The 16,157-nt window shown below is 43.8% G+C and overlaps 1 protein-coding gene across 2 annotated transcripts in view; it reads left to right on the plus strand.

The window, feature by feature from the left end:
- The first annotated feature begins 3,564 nt into the window (after window positions 1–3,564).
- DHFR (dihydrofolate reductase) overlaps window positions 3,565–16,157 on the plus strand; it is a 108,779-nt gene continuing 96,186 nt past the window's right edge. Inside the window, exons 1-3 of one of the 2 annotated variants that reach the window (XM_033929196.1) lie at window positions 3,565–3,653; window positions 8,341–8,390; window positions 14,825–14,930. In XM_033929196.1, the coding sequence (XP_033785087.1) occupies window positions 8,366–8,390; window positions 14,825–14,930 (131 nt within the window). In that variant the 5' untranslated portion in view covers window positions 3,565–3,653; window positions 8,341–8,365. The other variant, XM_033929195.1, reaches the window with a different exon arrangement.

Raw genomic sequence — 16,157 nt, forward strand, 5'->3', positions numbered from 1 at the left:
TCTTTTTAACCTATAACATTTTGTAATCTTCCCCCCACCTCTAGGGTTTGTTGGTTTGATCTTATTATATGTTCAGTGTTTTAGAAATGTCCCCTCCCTTGTTTTTTATATTGTAAACTGCTTAGATGTTAATATATGTGATATATCAAATAAACTGAACTCCCTTCCAACCCCCATGGTCGGATCATCTCTTCTCTATTCCTCCCTCCTTGCCCCCATAGTCAGGTCATCTATTTCTCTCCTTCCTCCCTGCCCCTGTGGTTGGGTCATCTCTTTTTCTCCTCCCTCATCCCACGGTCAGGTCATCTCTTTCTCTCCTCCCTCCCTACCTCTGTGGTTAGATAATTTCTTTCTCTCTTCCCTCCCTGCCCCTCTGGCTGGGTCATCTCTTTCTCTCCTCCCTCCATCCCTGCCCCCATGGTTGGGTCATCTCTTTCTCTCCTCCCTCCATCCCTGCCCCTGTGGTTGAGTCATCTCTTTCTCTCCTCCTCCCTCCCCCCTGTTGTGTGGTGTGGTTGGGTCACCTCACTCTGTACTTCTCTCCCTTCCTCTCGCCCTCTAACCTTTCATAGCCTGCCAGCAGTGTTCATAGCCTGCCAGCAATGTTAGCAATTAAAGCAGAACACTGCTGACAGGCTAGCCAGCTCCACAGCCTCTCACGGTCTCTTAAGTCCCAGCTACACCGTAACAGGAAGTTACTTCAGCTGTTCCAGTGCAGCAGGGACTGTGAGAGGCTGTGGAGACTGGACCAGCAGTGCTCTGCTTTAATCAATAACACTGCCAGCATGCTATGAAAAGTTAGAGGGAGAGGACTGTGGTGGGCAGCAGCAGCTCTCAAGGTGGGGGAGGGGGCAGTGGTGTTGGTGACAGCTCTCAAAGTGGGAGGGCAGAGTCAGCAGTGGCAGCTCTCTGTGGAAGGGAGCAGTGGCAGCGATGAAGATGGTGAGAGGAAGTGGCGGCAAATGACTAAACTTCCTTATACATTCCAACCACTTCCTCTGATATTTCTGGTGGAGGCACACCGGAAATGATAGGGAAGGAAGGCGGGTTGTGATTGTCCATTGAAAATCCTAGGGACTACAGTAGGCCAGACCATGTCAGATTGCGTTAACACAGCAAATCGTTTAACACTTAACAACTAACTTGATAATCACGTTATTAATTAGTTAATTGCTCAGCTTTAATATTTAGATTTTTGATGGACTAGGCCATTGATCTTACAAGGCTTGCTAAGTGTGGTCCTCGGGATAGGGTTACCATATGGCTCCAGAAGAAGGAGGACAGATTGAGACATCCGGGAAGTAAAAATCTGTCCTCCTTACTTCCATTGCTTTCAGTGGATGTAAAACCCAGATGTTTCAATCCGTTCTCCTTTTTCTGGAGCAATATGGTAACCCTACCTCGGGGACCTTTAGGGCAGCCCATGCAGTCAAATTCAACTTTTTATTTCCCTGCTCTCCCTTCCTTCCCCACTTCACAAGTCCACCATCCCTCCATCTCTGTCTGATGCTCTTAAAAATGATCATCTTCCCAACAGCAGTTCAGCCAGGCTTTCTCTGGCCAACCCCAGAGAATTTTCCTCTAAGTGTCCTTCCCATTCTGCAACAGGAAGTTGCTGCAGAGGAAAGGGCCCTGAGGTTGGCCAGAGAGTGCCTGGCTGAATTGCCGCTGGGACGATGACCATTTGTAAGAGCATCAGGTGGGCAGGAGGGAGGTAGGGAGGTAGGCAGGCAGGGAGGGATGCTGGACTCAGTGTGGAAGGAAATGAGGACAGGAAAGAGAACTGAGCGGGGGTAGAGGGAGTAGGAGAGATGCCACACTCAGGAAGAGCCTGAATGAATGAAACCGGAGCAAGGTGGGGGGCAGTGGGGCTGCTCAACGTGGAATGCTAATAAAAAGGAGAAAGGGGAGAACCTGGAATTGTGTGTGTGTGTGTGTAGGAGATGATTCCTGAGGGATGTAGGTGAAAGGGAAATAGGGAACAGCCTGGATATGGGCAGGGAATGAGAGACAGCAAAGAGATGGATGGGGAGAAAGTATAGGAACTGAAAGAGGAGCTTTGCTGGACATGGGAAACAGACAGGAATACAGAGGAGTCATGTTGGATGCAAGGGAAGCAAAAAGGGAAGAGATGGTGTACATGGATGGAGAGGAAGAGAAGAGGGGGGCCTACGGATGGAGGGGAAGGGGAAAGAGGGAAGAAATGATGCATATGGATGGAAGGGAAGAAAAGAGAGTGGAAGGAGATGCTGTTCGTGGATAGATGGGAAGGGAGATAGAAAGGTAGATACTGTAGATTTGAGATGGAGTTAGAAATAAAAGCGGAATATGAAAAAATCAATGCTGAAGATGAATGAGGGCAAAAGGGGAAGAAGGAGAGAAAAGAAACAGGAAACAGAGCTAAAAAGACTGGGACTGGGAACAAGATGATTAGAAAAATTAAGATCCACAGACAGCAAGTAGGAAAAATTATTTTATTTTCAATTGGGTGATTAAAATATTTATTTCTATTTCTCTAGTGTTGTACTGCATGCAGAATCTGGCATCTTACCACCTGTGTATGCTGAGACTAAAAGTGGCACGGACCTCAGGGCAAAAGTTTTGCCACTTTTAGTTTCAGCATAGGGAGAAACATTAGGTTTCCTGCCAAGCTCTGGGGTACAATGCAAACCTCTCTTATCTAACTCTTAGTATAATTATTTCAATAGAAACAGCGATGAATGCTCTTCTCTTTAAACTTGTCTCAAACATATAATTTGATTTCTTAAAAGGGAAGGGGCCTCAGATCCCCGTGCTCTGTATGTTAACTAAACAACAGCACTGGAAAGGGATCTGAGGCCCCTTCCCCTTTAAGAAATTAAATTATATGTTTGAGACAAGTTTAAAGATAAGAGCATTCATTGCTGTTTCTATTGAAAGAATCATACTAAGAGTTAGATAAGAGAGGTATTTTTGAGCAATTAGATTGGTTCTCTCTTAGTCCTGTATAGATTTATATTGTACAATGCAGACCTCCCTTATCTGAAGTGTTTCCTCAAACTAATTGTTATTAATAAGACTGTCAGCATAGATCCCTGGGGTCAGAAACGGCAACAGTTACAGTAGTGGAATGAGAGGCTAAAACGAGGACCTGCAGACATGAAATCTGAAACCTCGTCTGTCAATAAATGAAGATTTTTTTTTAATGACGTCCGCGTTTTATTCCTTCTCCACAACAGGCGAAATAAAACATTTAATTTTGATAAAGGGGTTGGGGCTTGTATACTGCTTCTTTTTTTGTGTGTGGTTTACATTATCAACGTAGCTTAAATATTTTAGACACGGCACTTATTTTGTACCTGGGGTAATGAAGTGTTAAGGGGCTTGCTCAGAGACACAAGGAGCACCGAACTCACAACCTCAGGTGTTGAGGCAGCTGCTCTTGCTACCAGAACACTTCTGTCTGAAAATATATTTGATAAATAACGATATGCCAAATGCCATCAGACCCTCACATCCCTGTCAAGTAAAGCTCGCAGAGGCAAAAGCAGAATATCCGAATATAAAGACAAGATTAGGAAGGAAACAAATCCTCGCTCTCATCCAGTGTGCGTCACTTCCGCTTTCGCAGCAGACTCCCTAGTGGGAGAAGACTTCTACGCATGAGCAATAGGGTAAGTTCCTGGAATTGGCGCGTATTCCAAAGTCCTCTTGGGTCGGGTTGAAGGTGCGCACTTAAGTGTAGTTGGTGCAGAGAGGATGCGTCGCATCATAAATGCTATCGTGGCTGTGTGCCCAGGCATGGGAATCGGCAAAGACGGAAAACTTCCCTGGCCTCTGCTCAGGTACGGCGTGTGTTTTTAAAAGATGTTTTTAAAGTCGGGCACTGGTCCATTCTGGAGCACGTGCGAAAAGCGCTCTGCGACCCTGCTAGTACGGTGCGCGTGCGCTTCCCGAGTTGGACTGTTTGTTCTTAGTTTAAAAGGTCTAATTTCTTCACGAGAAGTTCTGTACCGCTGCAGTCCAGTAGGGCTACAACCCGGTTCTTTTAGAAATTGCAGGATAGAAAATGTTTTTAGTGAAAGTACTTACTATTGCTTTCATTGAGTTAATTTTTCTATTAATCGCTGCAGACGAATAATCTGTTTTGAAAGATCTGTCCTTGTTTCGTTCAGATGCATTTTGGGGCAAGTGTTAGAAGAGATGCCAAGGCAGAGCTCTACAGCCCTCGCACCACTCCCGAAAAAGTATCTTCCAGGTCCAGCCCAAAAGTATTCGGTTATTACCTATGTGACCAAGGCAAGCTTATTTTTGATCTTGGAATTAAAAAGAAAAAAGAAGAGAGAGTGATGCCTGGTTAATAACCAAATGGCCCAGATCCAAGTGCCCTTCCTCTTAAGGGACCCAAACCAGCACCCTGCTGGGGTTTCTGAAGTAGCAGGTGGTTGCAGACTTGCCCGGTTCCTCACTTATTGAAGACCATTACTTACATTACATTACATTAGTGATTTTTATTCCGCTTGTACCTTGCGGTTCAAAGCGGATTACATAAGAAGAGAACTGGACATTTCCAGGAAGGTACATGACATTGGAGAATACAGATTGAGGGTATAGACTTAATAACAGAATGAGGGTAAAGACTTAACATCGGAAGAGTCCGGTTACATTCCATTACATAGCAAGTAGTCTGATTCCATTACATAGCAAGTAGTCTGATTCCATACGTTGGTAGGAGACAAGTTTACAGTTGACCTATAAAGCAAATCTTTAAGTATAGCTTTAAACATATATAAATGGACATGGACACGTGATTTTGTACACAACATAAAAACTATTGCAATTTGTAGCTGTCCATGCCAAAAATCTAAATCCTGTGGAAAAAGCTATCCACTGTATTCCAGCTATTGTTAATAAACACCATTGACAAGTGTCCACATGGCTCATGTTTGGTATCCCTCTCACAGTAACCAACGTTATGATAATGTTGAGAAATAAAATATTCACCAATAGTTTTATTTCTTTTATATGATATCAATGGTAACTCATTTAACGCTGGATATAGTTGTTATGCATTCAAAAGAGATTGGTTCAAGCAGAACTTCATGAATCTACTCTTATACAGTATTTTTAAAAAAGCCATGATTCCAAGAGGTCTGAGGTTATTAAAGGAACCAAAGATCATTAGTTATGATAAATATTTTCTAGAAAAATGGACAACAATTTTAAATCATTGCAGTAAGGACCTTATGGTTCTGACTATTGAGACAACTGCTGTTGTTGAATCAGAGTTAAAAGTTAAAAATTTCAAAAGTAGAAGAGGAATTACAGCAAAAATCAGTGAAGGAAGATTATGAGACATAGTTAAATGAATTAAATCGATCTATTGCTTCTTTCTGTGAAAATTTAAGACAAGGAAAAATTATAGACAAGTGCGATTATCAGTGTCAGGGGTCTCAAAGTCCCTCTTTGAGGACCACAATCCAGTCGGGTTTTCAGGATTTCCCCAATGAATATGCATGAGATCTATGTGCATGCACTGCTTTCAATGCATATTCATTGGGGAAATTCTGAAAACCCGACTGGATTGTGACCCTCAAGGAGGGACTTTGAGATCCCTGAGAGATCATGTGTATTCCTGGTCTAAGCAGGAATGAACTAATATTTCATAGAAGAAAAAGATTGCATTTGATGTAACCTCAGGAGAATCTGATGTGACAAGTGATGAAGGAAATGACCACACAGGAAACGGGGCTGCGAGAGGAATCCTGAGCATACCAGCTGAAATTTTACTTTATAGACAACCCTCCTACCTTTTGATTACATTAAAACCAAAATCACGTTGGTATCCACCTGGACCTATAGCACATCGTCAGACTCCTAAAATATATTTTTTGCTGAAAATATATAAAAATTATGACCATCCCCCAGGATGACCTATTGGTTCCACTAAGGCAGGGGTAGGGAACTCCGGTCCTCGAGAGCCGTATTCCAGTAGGGTTTTCAGGATTTCCCCAATGAATATGCATGAGATCTATTTGCATGCACTGCTTTCAATGCATATTCATTGGGGAAATCCTAAAAACCCAACTGGAATATGGCTCTCGAGGACCGGAGTTCCCTACCCCTGCACTAAGGGCTCCTTTTACAAAGGCGCGCCTACGGTTTTAGCGTATGCTTAGCATGTGCAAAAATGCTGAACACGCTAGCCAGTACCGCCTCCTTTTAAATAGGCGGTAATTTTTCAGCTAGCGCAAGCTAATCTTGTGCATTCGCTAAAAACGCTAGCGCATCTTAGTAAAAGGGGCCCTAAGTTTTCAATTCTAGAAACTCTCACAGTTTGTGGACTATTTTTTGAAAACGGAGGTTAGTAAAATGGTTTCTTATTTAAAAGATTCAGTTCATCTATCTAATACATATTTTAGAAAGTATGAATGAATTTCCTGAGAACACATGGTTACAATGGATATTGCTCCAAAACAATACAGTAAAGTTAAAAACACTCAGTAAACAATAAACAACTCTTCACAAATAAATGCACAAGGTCTAGGTTTCACTATTATTCAATACATCACATCGTTATGTTTGATATGATATCCAAAGCACCATTTTGAGGGATCTATGTATATAATGATGTAATATCCATTGTACAATAAACAACTCTTCACAAATAAACGTACAAGGTCTAAGTTTCACTATTATTCAATACATCACATCCTTATGTTTACATATATACGGGCCAATCAAACATGAAAGGAGAAAAAAGCCTCAGACCAGGTAGCATAAGCCAGCTGTGATCATAGCTTTAAGGAAAGGCTAAACGTTACCTCATAGGCATAAAATAGCTCCTTTAGTTTGCTCGAAATGTTCTGTGCAATGCAAACTATCAAGGAAAACATTCAAATAGGTCAAAATAGCAACAAAACAGTTACTTATCTTTGCCGGTAACTGTTTTGTTGCTGTTTTGACCTATTTGAATGTTTTCCTTGATAGTTTGCATAGCACAGAGCATTTTGAGCAAAATAAAGGAGGTTTTTTTATGCTTATGAGGTGGCGTTTAGCCTTGCCTTAAAGCTGTGATCACAGCTGGCTTGTGCTTTGGATATCATATCAAAGACTTTGTCATCACGATCAGCACCACATCGAATATCATCTCAATTTCTCTTTGATTTAGCTGAATTAGTGATATGTGAGAATTATTTTTGGTTTGAAGATTCATATTATAAATAAACTCAAGGAGTAGCTATGGGTAAGTACATTGGCTCCCTCAGTAGCCTCTTTATATGTAGGTAATTTTGAGGAGAAATGTATCTATAATTCAATGTATTTTCAATATATTCCTTTATGGAGACATTTTTGGATGACATATTTTTCCTTTGGAGTGGTGATGCTGCTTCATTAGGTAATTTTAACATTTGGATAAATTCTTGGATAAGAACCTGAAGTTTACAATGGCCAACCATTTGAATAAAATTGGGTTTTTAGACATGGTGATTTTAAAATCAGAGAATAAATTTAGGACCATTTTATATAGAAAATCTGTAGAACACAATAAGGTGTGCTAGCGTTTTTAGCGCGCGCAAACCATGCACTAAATGAAAAATACTAACGCAAGCTCTATGGAGGCGTTAGCGTTTAGTGTGCGAGGCATTGTAGCATGCGCTAAAATCACTAGCAAAAGGAGCCCTAAGCTGCGATAGCATTTTTAGTGTGCGCTAAACCTGCGCTACACGGCTAGAACTAATGCCAGCTCAGTGCTGGCGTTAGTGTCTAGCGTGCGCTAAAACTGCTATCGCAGCTTAGTAAAAGGAGCCCTAAAATAAATTTACCTATAAGTCAGTTTTTATAATTACATCCAATATATACTGCTATAGATAAATTTAAATCACAATCATAATTACTGAAAAATAGATTTTTAGAGGAGTGTCCTAAGAAAGCTGTGAAACAAAGCTTATTTAAGGGCACGTTATGCACAAAGAGATCTTTTGTTGCAAGAAAAATCTGCAAATAAGGATGAATGCTTAACATGTTTTTTACCTTTTTCTCTGATGGCTAAGTTATTGGTGAAATTAATTAAGCAGTATTGGTATATTTTGCAACTATACCCAGTGTTAAATGAGTTACCATTGATATCATATAAAAGAAATACAACTATTAGTGAATATTTTATTCCCCAACAATATCAGAAAGTTGGTTACTGTGAGAGGAATGCCAAACATGGTTATTTGTTTTCTTATTTCTTTGTACCCTCAGAATTTCTAGGATGTTAGGAACATTTAAACTTTGTTATGCAAATTTCAGACTATGTATGTGTGTATAAAAAATGCATAATACATACAAAACTAATATTTTTTTCTTTCTTAGGAATGAGTTTAAGCATTTTCAAAGGATGACCATGACTCCAGCAGTAGAAGGTAATATTTGCACATTGCCATACCCAGTACTTACAATTTGTATTTGAAATACTGATTCTTTATTTTCCTGCTAGACAGTCCAGACCAATGGATTGCATTCTTATACCAGCAGATGGGAGGCAGAGAAATTTGAATATTCAAGTGACATTATTGTAATAAGAAGTGGTGCAGGCTATAAAATCTCAGGATTTCTCTTCCTTCAGCAGATTGTACTGGTTGGTCTGATGCAGCAGGATTGTATAATAGGTCTGTCTCCCTAGGCTGCAGTTTATGGGCTGCCATACTGAGATTGAGTCTGTGGCCCCATCAAGCTTAGAGTAGCTTCTCTCAGGTGCCAGGGCCCCTGCCGATGGAGTGAGTTTCTCTCTTTTCTCTCTAGGCCTCCCTCACTTGGGGTGCTTTCTGCCATAGTTAAAAAAAATGCCCTTCTTCATTAACTGGAGGTCACCAATGAATTCAGAAGACTAGACCATTTATTCTCTTCATTGACCTCTAGGTTGCCTATTGCTTGGTGGATTAAAAGCTGCAATTGTCTCTACATACATTTCCAACCACGTGCATTCAATAAGATTGCAAGCGGTTTCTTGGGTGGAAGCAAGAGTGGTCTCTGGAAGATATCTGCAAAGCAGTGATATATAGTCAGATGGAGCTGATATAGTCCTAAAAGACAAAAGTTATTTGTTAGTTTGGAAGGGATACTTTCAGTCGATACTGCAAAAGCACAAAGTACTGTATTGAATAGTTTCCAAGATTGGGCTGAGGAGATATGGTGAGATATACACAGATTATGGGGTGGTGGGGGGAATGGATCAGGTAAAAGATTACTGATTAAAAAATATATACATACATATATACACAATAGTACAGGTAAAATACAATATGTCAAAAAAATCTTAAGAAAATAAACAGAAAACATTGGTACAAAGCCCATGTCTTGGGAAATCAACTCTTCCTATTTACAGTCTCAGTCCAAAGAGCAAGTTTAAATAACATTTTTCTTAGCAACAGCAGCAGATGAATCCAGAGACCAATGGGATAGCACACATCTACCAGCAGGCGGAGATAGAGAAACTGATTAACAGGTGGTCCTATTGGCTGGCACTCCTCCTGTATCTCCAGTATGCTCTATCTCCCAGCAGGTGATGGTCACTATTCAACTAGCTCCTGAATTCTGGCTGTGACTGGAAAATTATTTTCTCCTGTTGAGGTTTCTCTTCAGTGAGGCTGCCATTCTGTTTCTCCTGTTGAGGTTTCTCTTCAGTGAGCTGGCAATGCTATTTCTCCTGCGCAGATGCATGCTCAAGGCAGGCAGAAGCCAGAAGATCTTCTAGGCACCGGCACAATCTGTGCCTGCGTGCCGGTGCCAGACCAGGGGGGGTAAATTTAAGTCATTCGGGCGGGGGACCGGTTCGCGCGGGGGGGGGGGGGTGGAGAGGGTGCCGGTTGGAGCGAGGGGGCCTTTGCAAGCGGGGGGGGGGAGCGATGCCGGTTATCGGTGGGGGGGTGGGAACGTATCAAAGCGAGTTTCCATTATTTCCTATGGGGAAACTCGCTTTGATAAACGAGCATTTTGGATTACGAGCATGCTCCTGGAACGGATTAAGCTCGTAATCCAAGGTACCACTGTATATATATATATAATGGAATAAATTAACTCTTCCAAATAAATTTCCCACCCCCACCCAGATAGCCTCACGGATGTGCAAGGAATCAAATGAAAAAAGAAATAAATAAACATAACTCCAATTATAATGCAATAAAATTGGTCAATGGACTCCAAACATCATTAAAGGACTTATTCCATATACATTCTGCCTTCATCCTTTCGTACGTGGTACACACTGTTACCCACCAAAAAGTAAAATTAATCCTATTGTGGTTCTTCCAATTGTGAGTAATTAGTTGAACCCCTATTCCTGTGAGAATTAGAAAAAGACGACTTTTATGCTTATCCAATGTAGGTTTAAAATGAAGTATCGTACCACATATTACTGCCTCATATGACAAGGGGATAGATGATTCAAGAATGAGATTAATTTGTTCCCAAATTGACCTCCAGAAACCAAGTATCAATGGACAAAAATATAACAGATGATCCAAAGTCCCTATATGAATATGACAGTGCTAGCATCTATTAGATTTGGGCTTATCTATTTTATTTAAACGAACTGGGGTCCAAAATATCCTATGTAATAGAAATAAACAAAGATACATCTAAGTTAATAAGTGAACTAATAACATCAAGGGATTTCCCCTCCCCCCACACTTCATTAACAGTGTTAGAACCCTTAGGTAAAAAGCATTCATTATCAAAACATTTTCAAAATGAGAATATTGTAAAACATCCTTAGTGATGTCACCAGAATATTCAGATTTCTCTGTTTTCTATCTGCTAGTACTGGGACAAAACCTACCAGTTTGGAATGGTCTAATACAGGGGTCTGCAACCTTTAAGACATAAAGAGCCACTTGGACCCGTTTTCGAAAAGAAAAAAAAACTTGGAGCCGCAAAACCATTATAAAACAAATCTAACACTATCCCCTTCCTTTACCTGCAACCTTTGTGAAAATTGTTCGGCGTTTCTGCCGCAATACCACTGTACTGCTAAAAATCACAGATCACCACCATTACTGGGCCAATAAGCACCTCCTCTTTATGTCCCCTCTGTATCTCTATTCTTATTCAGTAGGTCCTGCTTACCCTTTCTCTTCTTTGTGTCACTATTTCCATTTTCAGCTTTCCCCCCCCTTTTCCTTTGTTACTGCACCCTGTAGCTAGAATCTTTCCACCCTCCCTCCACTCCGGCCCAGCCCAGTATGAAATATTTCCTTTTGTTTCCCTCCCCTCTCTCTTTCTCTCTCTCTTCTCCTCCCTCACCCACGAGTCCTGCATCTGGCCCTCTCCCTTCTACCTGCACCTGGCGTGTTGGGCACCCCTGACTTAGAGCCATAGCGCACGAGAGAGACTCCCACGGGGATGAAAACAGCCTACCTAAATTCTGGCGATGCAGGCATGCAGCTTACAAGTCTGGCGTCGCGGCGGGAAATAGCCATGCTGAGCAGTGAGCTCAGCACGTACACAGATAAAAGCCTTGCTTGCTGATTGGTCCGGCGGCACGGCGGGGCGGGGCCGCCAGACCAATCAGCAAGCAAGGCTTTCATCTGTGTACATGCTGAGCTCACTGCTCAGCATGGCTATTTCCCGTCGCGACGCTGGACTTGTAAGCTGCATGCCTGCATCGCCAGAATTTAGGTAGGCTGTTTTCAGTCCCGTGGGCCAGGAGGCGTCCCCGTGCAGACCTCTATCACACGTCATCCTCCGCGCCTCCCATTCTTCAGGAGCGCACCGCAGCCACTGAAAGACTCCGGCCCGCGTGACACACTACCGGAGCCGCGGCAAAGGTGAAAAAGAGCCGCATGCGGCTCTGGAGCCGCTGGTTGCCGACCCCCGGTCTAATAGGACGCAAAAAAAGGAAATTAACGGTTTACCGTATTTTCACGCATATAACGCGCACCCGTGTAAAACGCGCACATGGGTATAGCGCGCAGAAACCACGATTTTATGTACAAAAACTTTTGTATACCGCGCTCACGGGTATACCGCGCATGCAGCCCGACTGTCCTTTCGCCCGCCCCGACTCTCCTCTGGCCACCCCGACTCTCCTTTCGCCCTCCCCGACTCTCCGTGCACTGTCCCGACTATCCGTTCACCCTCCCTGACTTTCCGTGCACTGCCCCGCCTCTCCGTGCGCTGTCCCGACTCTCCGTTCACCCTCCCTGACTTTCCGTGCACTGCCCCGACTCTCCGTGCGCTGTCCCGACTCTCCGTTCACCCTCCCTGACTTTCCGTGCACTGCCCCGCCTCTCCGTGCGCTGTCCCGACTCTCCGTTCACCCGCCCTGACTTGCCGTGCACTGCCCCGACTCTCCGTGCGCTGTCCCGACTCTCCGTTCACCCGCCCTGACTTTCCGTGCACTGCCCCGCCTCTCCGTGCGCTGTCCCGACTCTCCTTTCGCCCGCCTTGCCCTGCTCCCAGCTCTGTAAGCATGCGCAATGGTCTGAGCATGCTTGCCGCTTAGTTTTCACCAAGGCTGTTTTTCTGGTGGTGTGCTTTTCACCACGTGGCTGTGGCCCCCCTCTATCTGGCCTTGTAATTTGTAATGGTCGGGTTGGGCCCTTGTGCCTCAGGCCGCGCCCCCAGGTGGGACCTAAGGCTCCAGGGCCTATTCTGATTGGCCCACGCGCCTTAGGCCCCACCAGTAGGCGGAGCTTTGGGACGGATGGGCCAATCCGGCCTCATTCCGTCGTTGGCTGCCTGCCGGACAGGCGGGTTTGGCTCCCGTCTGTCCGGCCAACTACCAAAGGTACGGGGAAGGGGGGTGGGGGTGTCGTGGGGGTCGGCCAGGGGGGTCGCGGGTCGGCTGGGGGGGCGGTCGGAGGTTCTTGGGGGGGGGCGGTCGTTGGAGGGAGGGGGGTTTGCGTCGAGGGCAGGAGGGCCTGGGATCCCTCCTGCCCGTAATGTAGTGCGGGGTGTGGGTAGGGGGTCGCCGTGGCCAGGAGGGTTTGGGCTCCCTCCTGGCCCGATATTGTCGGGGAGTTGGGGAGTCGGCCGGGCAAGAGGGCTTGGGCTCCCTCTTGCTCCGATCGTGGATGCGGGTGCGGGTGGGAGCGCGTGCGAGCGGTCGTTCGGGGTGGGGGTGCGAGCGGTCCTGCTGGGGGGGGGGGTGAATCGGGCGTCGGGCGGGGTGGGAACTATGTAAAAAAAATTTTGTATACCGCGCTCACGCGTATAACGCGCGAGGGGTATGCGCGGTAGGTAAAAACGCGTATAACGCGCGCGTTATATGCGTGAAAATACGGTACATGAATTTATTCAGGTACTCGAGCATTTTTCCCTTTCTGCTCACAATCTCTAATGTACCTGGGCAATGGGAGGATTAAGTGACTTGCTCAAGACTACATGTGCTGGCTAACCAGTTCTTCTACCGTTCACTGCAGATATGTTAATACCCATTCGTGACTATGATTTATTTTCTTAGATTCTGCAAAACATGTGTTCTTAGTCAGATTCTCTATAAGTTGTAAGTTATTGATTCTATTACTTTGTGTTTTGATCCTATAGCATGTTATTGATTCTGTAATTTACGTACCTCTGTTCCTGAAAACTTTTTGTATGTATCCTTGTAACCCATTCTGGGCTCCTGGGGAGAACGGGCTATAAAAATGAATCAATGAATCAATCAATGATTCAATTCCATTCTTGGGAGAAAAGGGTCAGGAAATATTCTGCTTCTGTGAACACAGGGCTCAAGTTACCTTTTTAGGAACAAAGGTCAAGGAGTATTTCTTTCCTAGGAATGAAAATGTTGGGTCATCTCTTTGACAGCAGCATTTTCAGGAAGTAGTCGATGCTTAAACATTGTAAAATTGATTCCAGCTGGTGCTCGGAGGAATGAAAAAAAGCCAGAGTGGAACCAACTGCCATTTATGTAATTGTAACTTCTTTAAATATTATTTGTTCTCCCTTTCTGTCCTGTTGGTCTACACCTGTGCAATTGGGCTGTCGCCATAATTTGAAAGGAGCTCTCTGCCAAGTTGGCTACATTATTGGAGGGATAAGACTAACCCTTTTTTCAGGGTACTCTTTGTTTTGCCCAACGACTGTCCTAGCTTTCACACTAGGGGCTCCTTTTATCAAGGTGTGTTAACAGGGTTAGCGCGTTGGACATTTCATCATGCGCTAACCCCTGCGGCAAACCAAAAAACTAACGCCTCGTCAATGGAGGCGTTAGTGACTAGCGCAGCAGGCAGTTTAACGCACGGTATTCCGCGCGTTAACCGCCTACCGCACCTTGATAAAAGGAGCCCTAAAATTTATATTTTGCCAACATGGGCTCCACTTGAAAAATAGTGAAGGTCACAGGTCTGTACAAATTATGGAAAAGGTTATGTTTCTTCCTCATTGAATCATAAAAGCAATAACATTTTTTGTCAGTAAGAGGAGAAACCTTAGTATAGAAAGTGAGAAGGAATAATATTTAATTTAAAGAAGTGACTATTAAATGAATGGACTCTGGACTGAAGGGATAAAATCCAGTTCACTTTTGGATTTTTTTATTTTTTTTTTTGTTCCCCTGAGCACCAAATAGGATCAACTTCGGAAACTTATTGTTTTCGGAGTATAGGAAGAAGATAAAGAGGGAGGTGAAATAATCTGCTAGTTGTTTACTATGCTTCTGTTAAATAAAATATAATCTGCTTTTTAAAATTTTGATCAAAAGATTTGTTAATTTTTCCTTCCTGCAGTACGTTGCTAGGAGACTGTGAGTGCATGCCACTAAGATGTCTTTCTTTAACAGGTCATCTGCTTTGGATTTTTGAGCTGATTGATGTAACGATTAGACTCAAAATGAGTTACACATTTTCTTGCACAGGTAAACAGAATGCAGTGATAATGGGCAGAAAGACCTGGTTATCTATTCCAGAGAAGAATCGACCTTTAAAAGGCAGAATTAACATAGTGCTTAGTAGAGAGCTGACGTAAGTATTAGCTTTGCATTTTTACTTTCATGACTCTTTTTATGCTCTTGCACTTTTTTCTGTTGGAATCACCAGACTTTTCCTCCAGTTTTCACAAACTAACTTCTGACCTCTAGCCCAGGAATTTTATTCACTTAACTTGTGTGTTGAAATGACAGGTCTGAGCTAGAGAATGATACGGGGACAAATTTTTCCTCATCCCCGCAGCAACTCAATTTCCCCGTCCCGGCGACTTTTGTCGTTGTCCCTGCTCCATTCCTGTAAGCTCTGCCTTAACCACACAAGCCTTGCGTCACGTGCTGTGCAGCACATGAAGGGGGGGGAGCATTGAACTTAGCCTCCTTTTTGGTCTCTATGGCTAAGGAACCTTTGGGGGGCCTGTTTCCAGGAGAAAATCCCTCCTAAAGCCACTGACCAGTGGTATACCTAAGCATAAGCAGAGAAGCCATGAACCCCCAAGAGACATAGCGTGGGGGTACCTAAAAGGAACTTGGAGCTGCCTAGTACAGGTTTATCTCCTGAATTTGTTAATTTGATGTAGAGAGCCTATTTGGATAGCCAGGATCCTCATAAGAGGCCTGGCAACAAGCCAGGGGTTTTGGGCTCCCAAGACACATCAGAGTCCTTGGCAGAAGCTGTTCAGGACTTTGGGAACTTTGCTGACAGGGATTGGAAGATGAGGGATCAGTCTTTAGACCCTTGATGTCATGGAGTGAATATTGCAAGCAGGAGCGAGTACACAAGAAGCAGTGGGGGCCCTCAACCTGCGAGAGTTATAGTTAGATTCCCAACAGGCCCCTTCTTCTCAGTGTTCTATCTTGGGTGGTTCTCAGCGTTCTATCTTGGGTGAAGTGCGAGTGCAACCCACTTCTTTTCCATGGCATCCTGATATGACTTATAGTCATGGAGCACTGTGATGCTTCTGAGGATTCTCTGAAGGTACCCAAAACAATGACTAGACTATATCCTATGGCACAGGAGCGTCAACAGATGTTCATCAAACCTAAGGTGGATTCCTTAGTTGCCCAGGTAACCAAACGCAGTCCCTACAAAGTGAAGGAGGTATAGTTGTTCAGGTAACCCAGCGCAGTCCCTACCAAGTGAGGGAGGCATGATACTAAAGGATAAGCAGGATCGCAGAGTGGATGTGGTCCTGAAAAGACAGTTTTGAAGCTTTGGCCTTTGGGATCAAAGCAGCTGCAGCAGCCTCTTGTGTAAGACGCTTGT

The sequence above is a fragment of the Geotrypetes seraphini genome, chromosome 1 (genome assembly GCF_902459505.1).
Source record: "Geotrypetes seraphini chromosome 1, aGeoSer1.1, whole genome shotgun sequence".
NCBI lineage: Eukaryota > Metazoa > Chordata > Amphibia > Gymnophiona > Dermophiidae > Geotrypetes > Geotrypetes seraphini.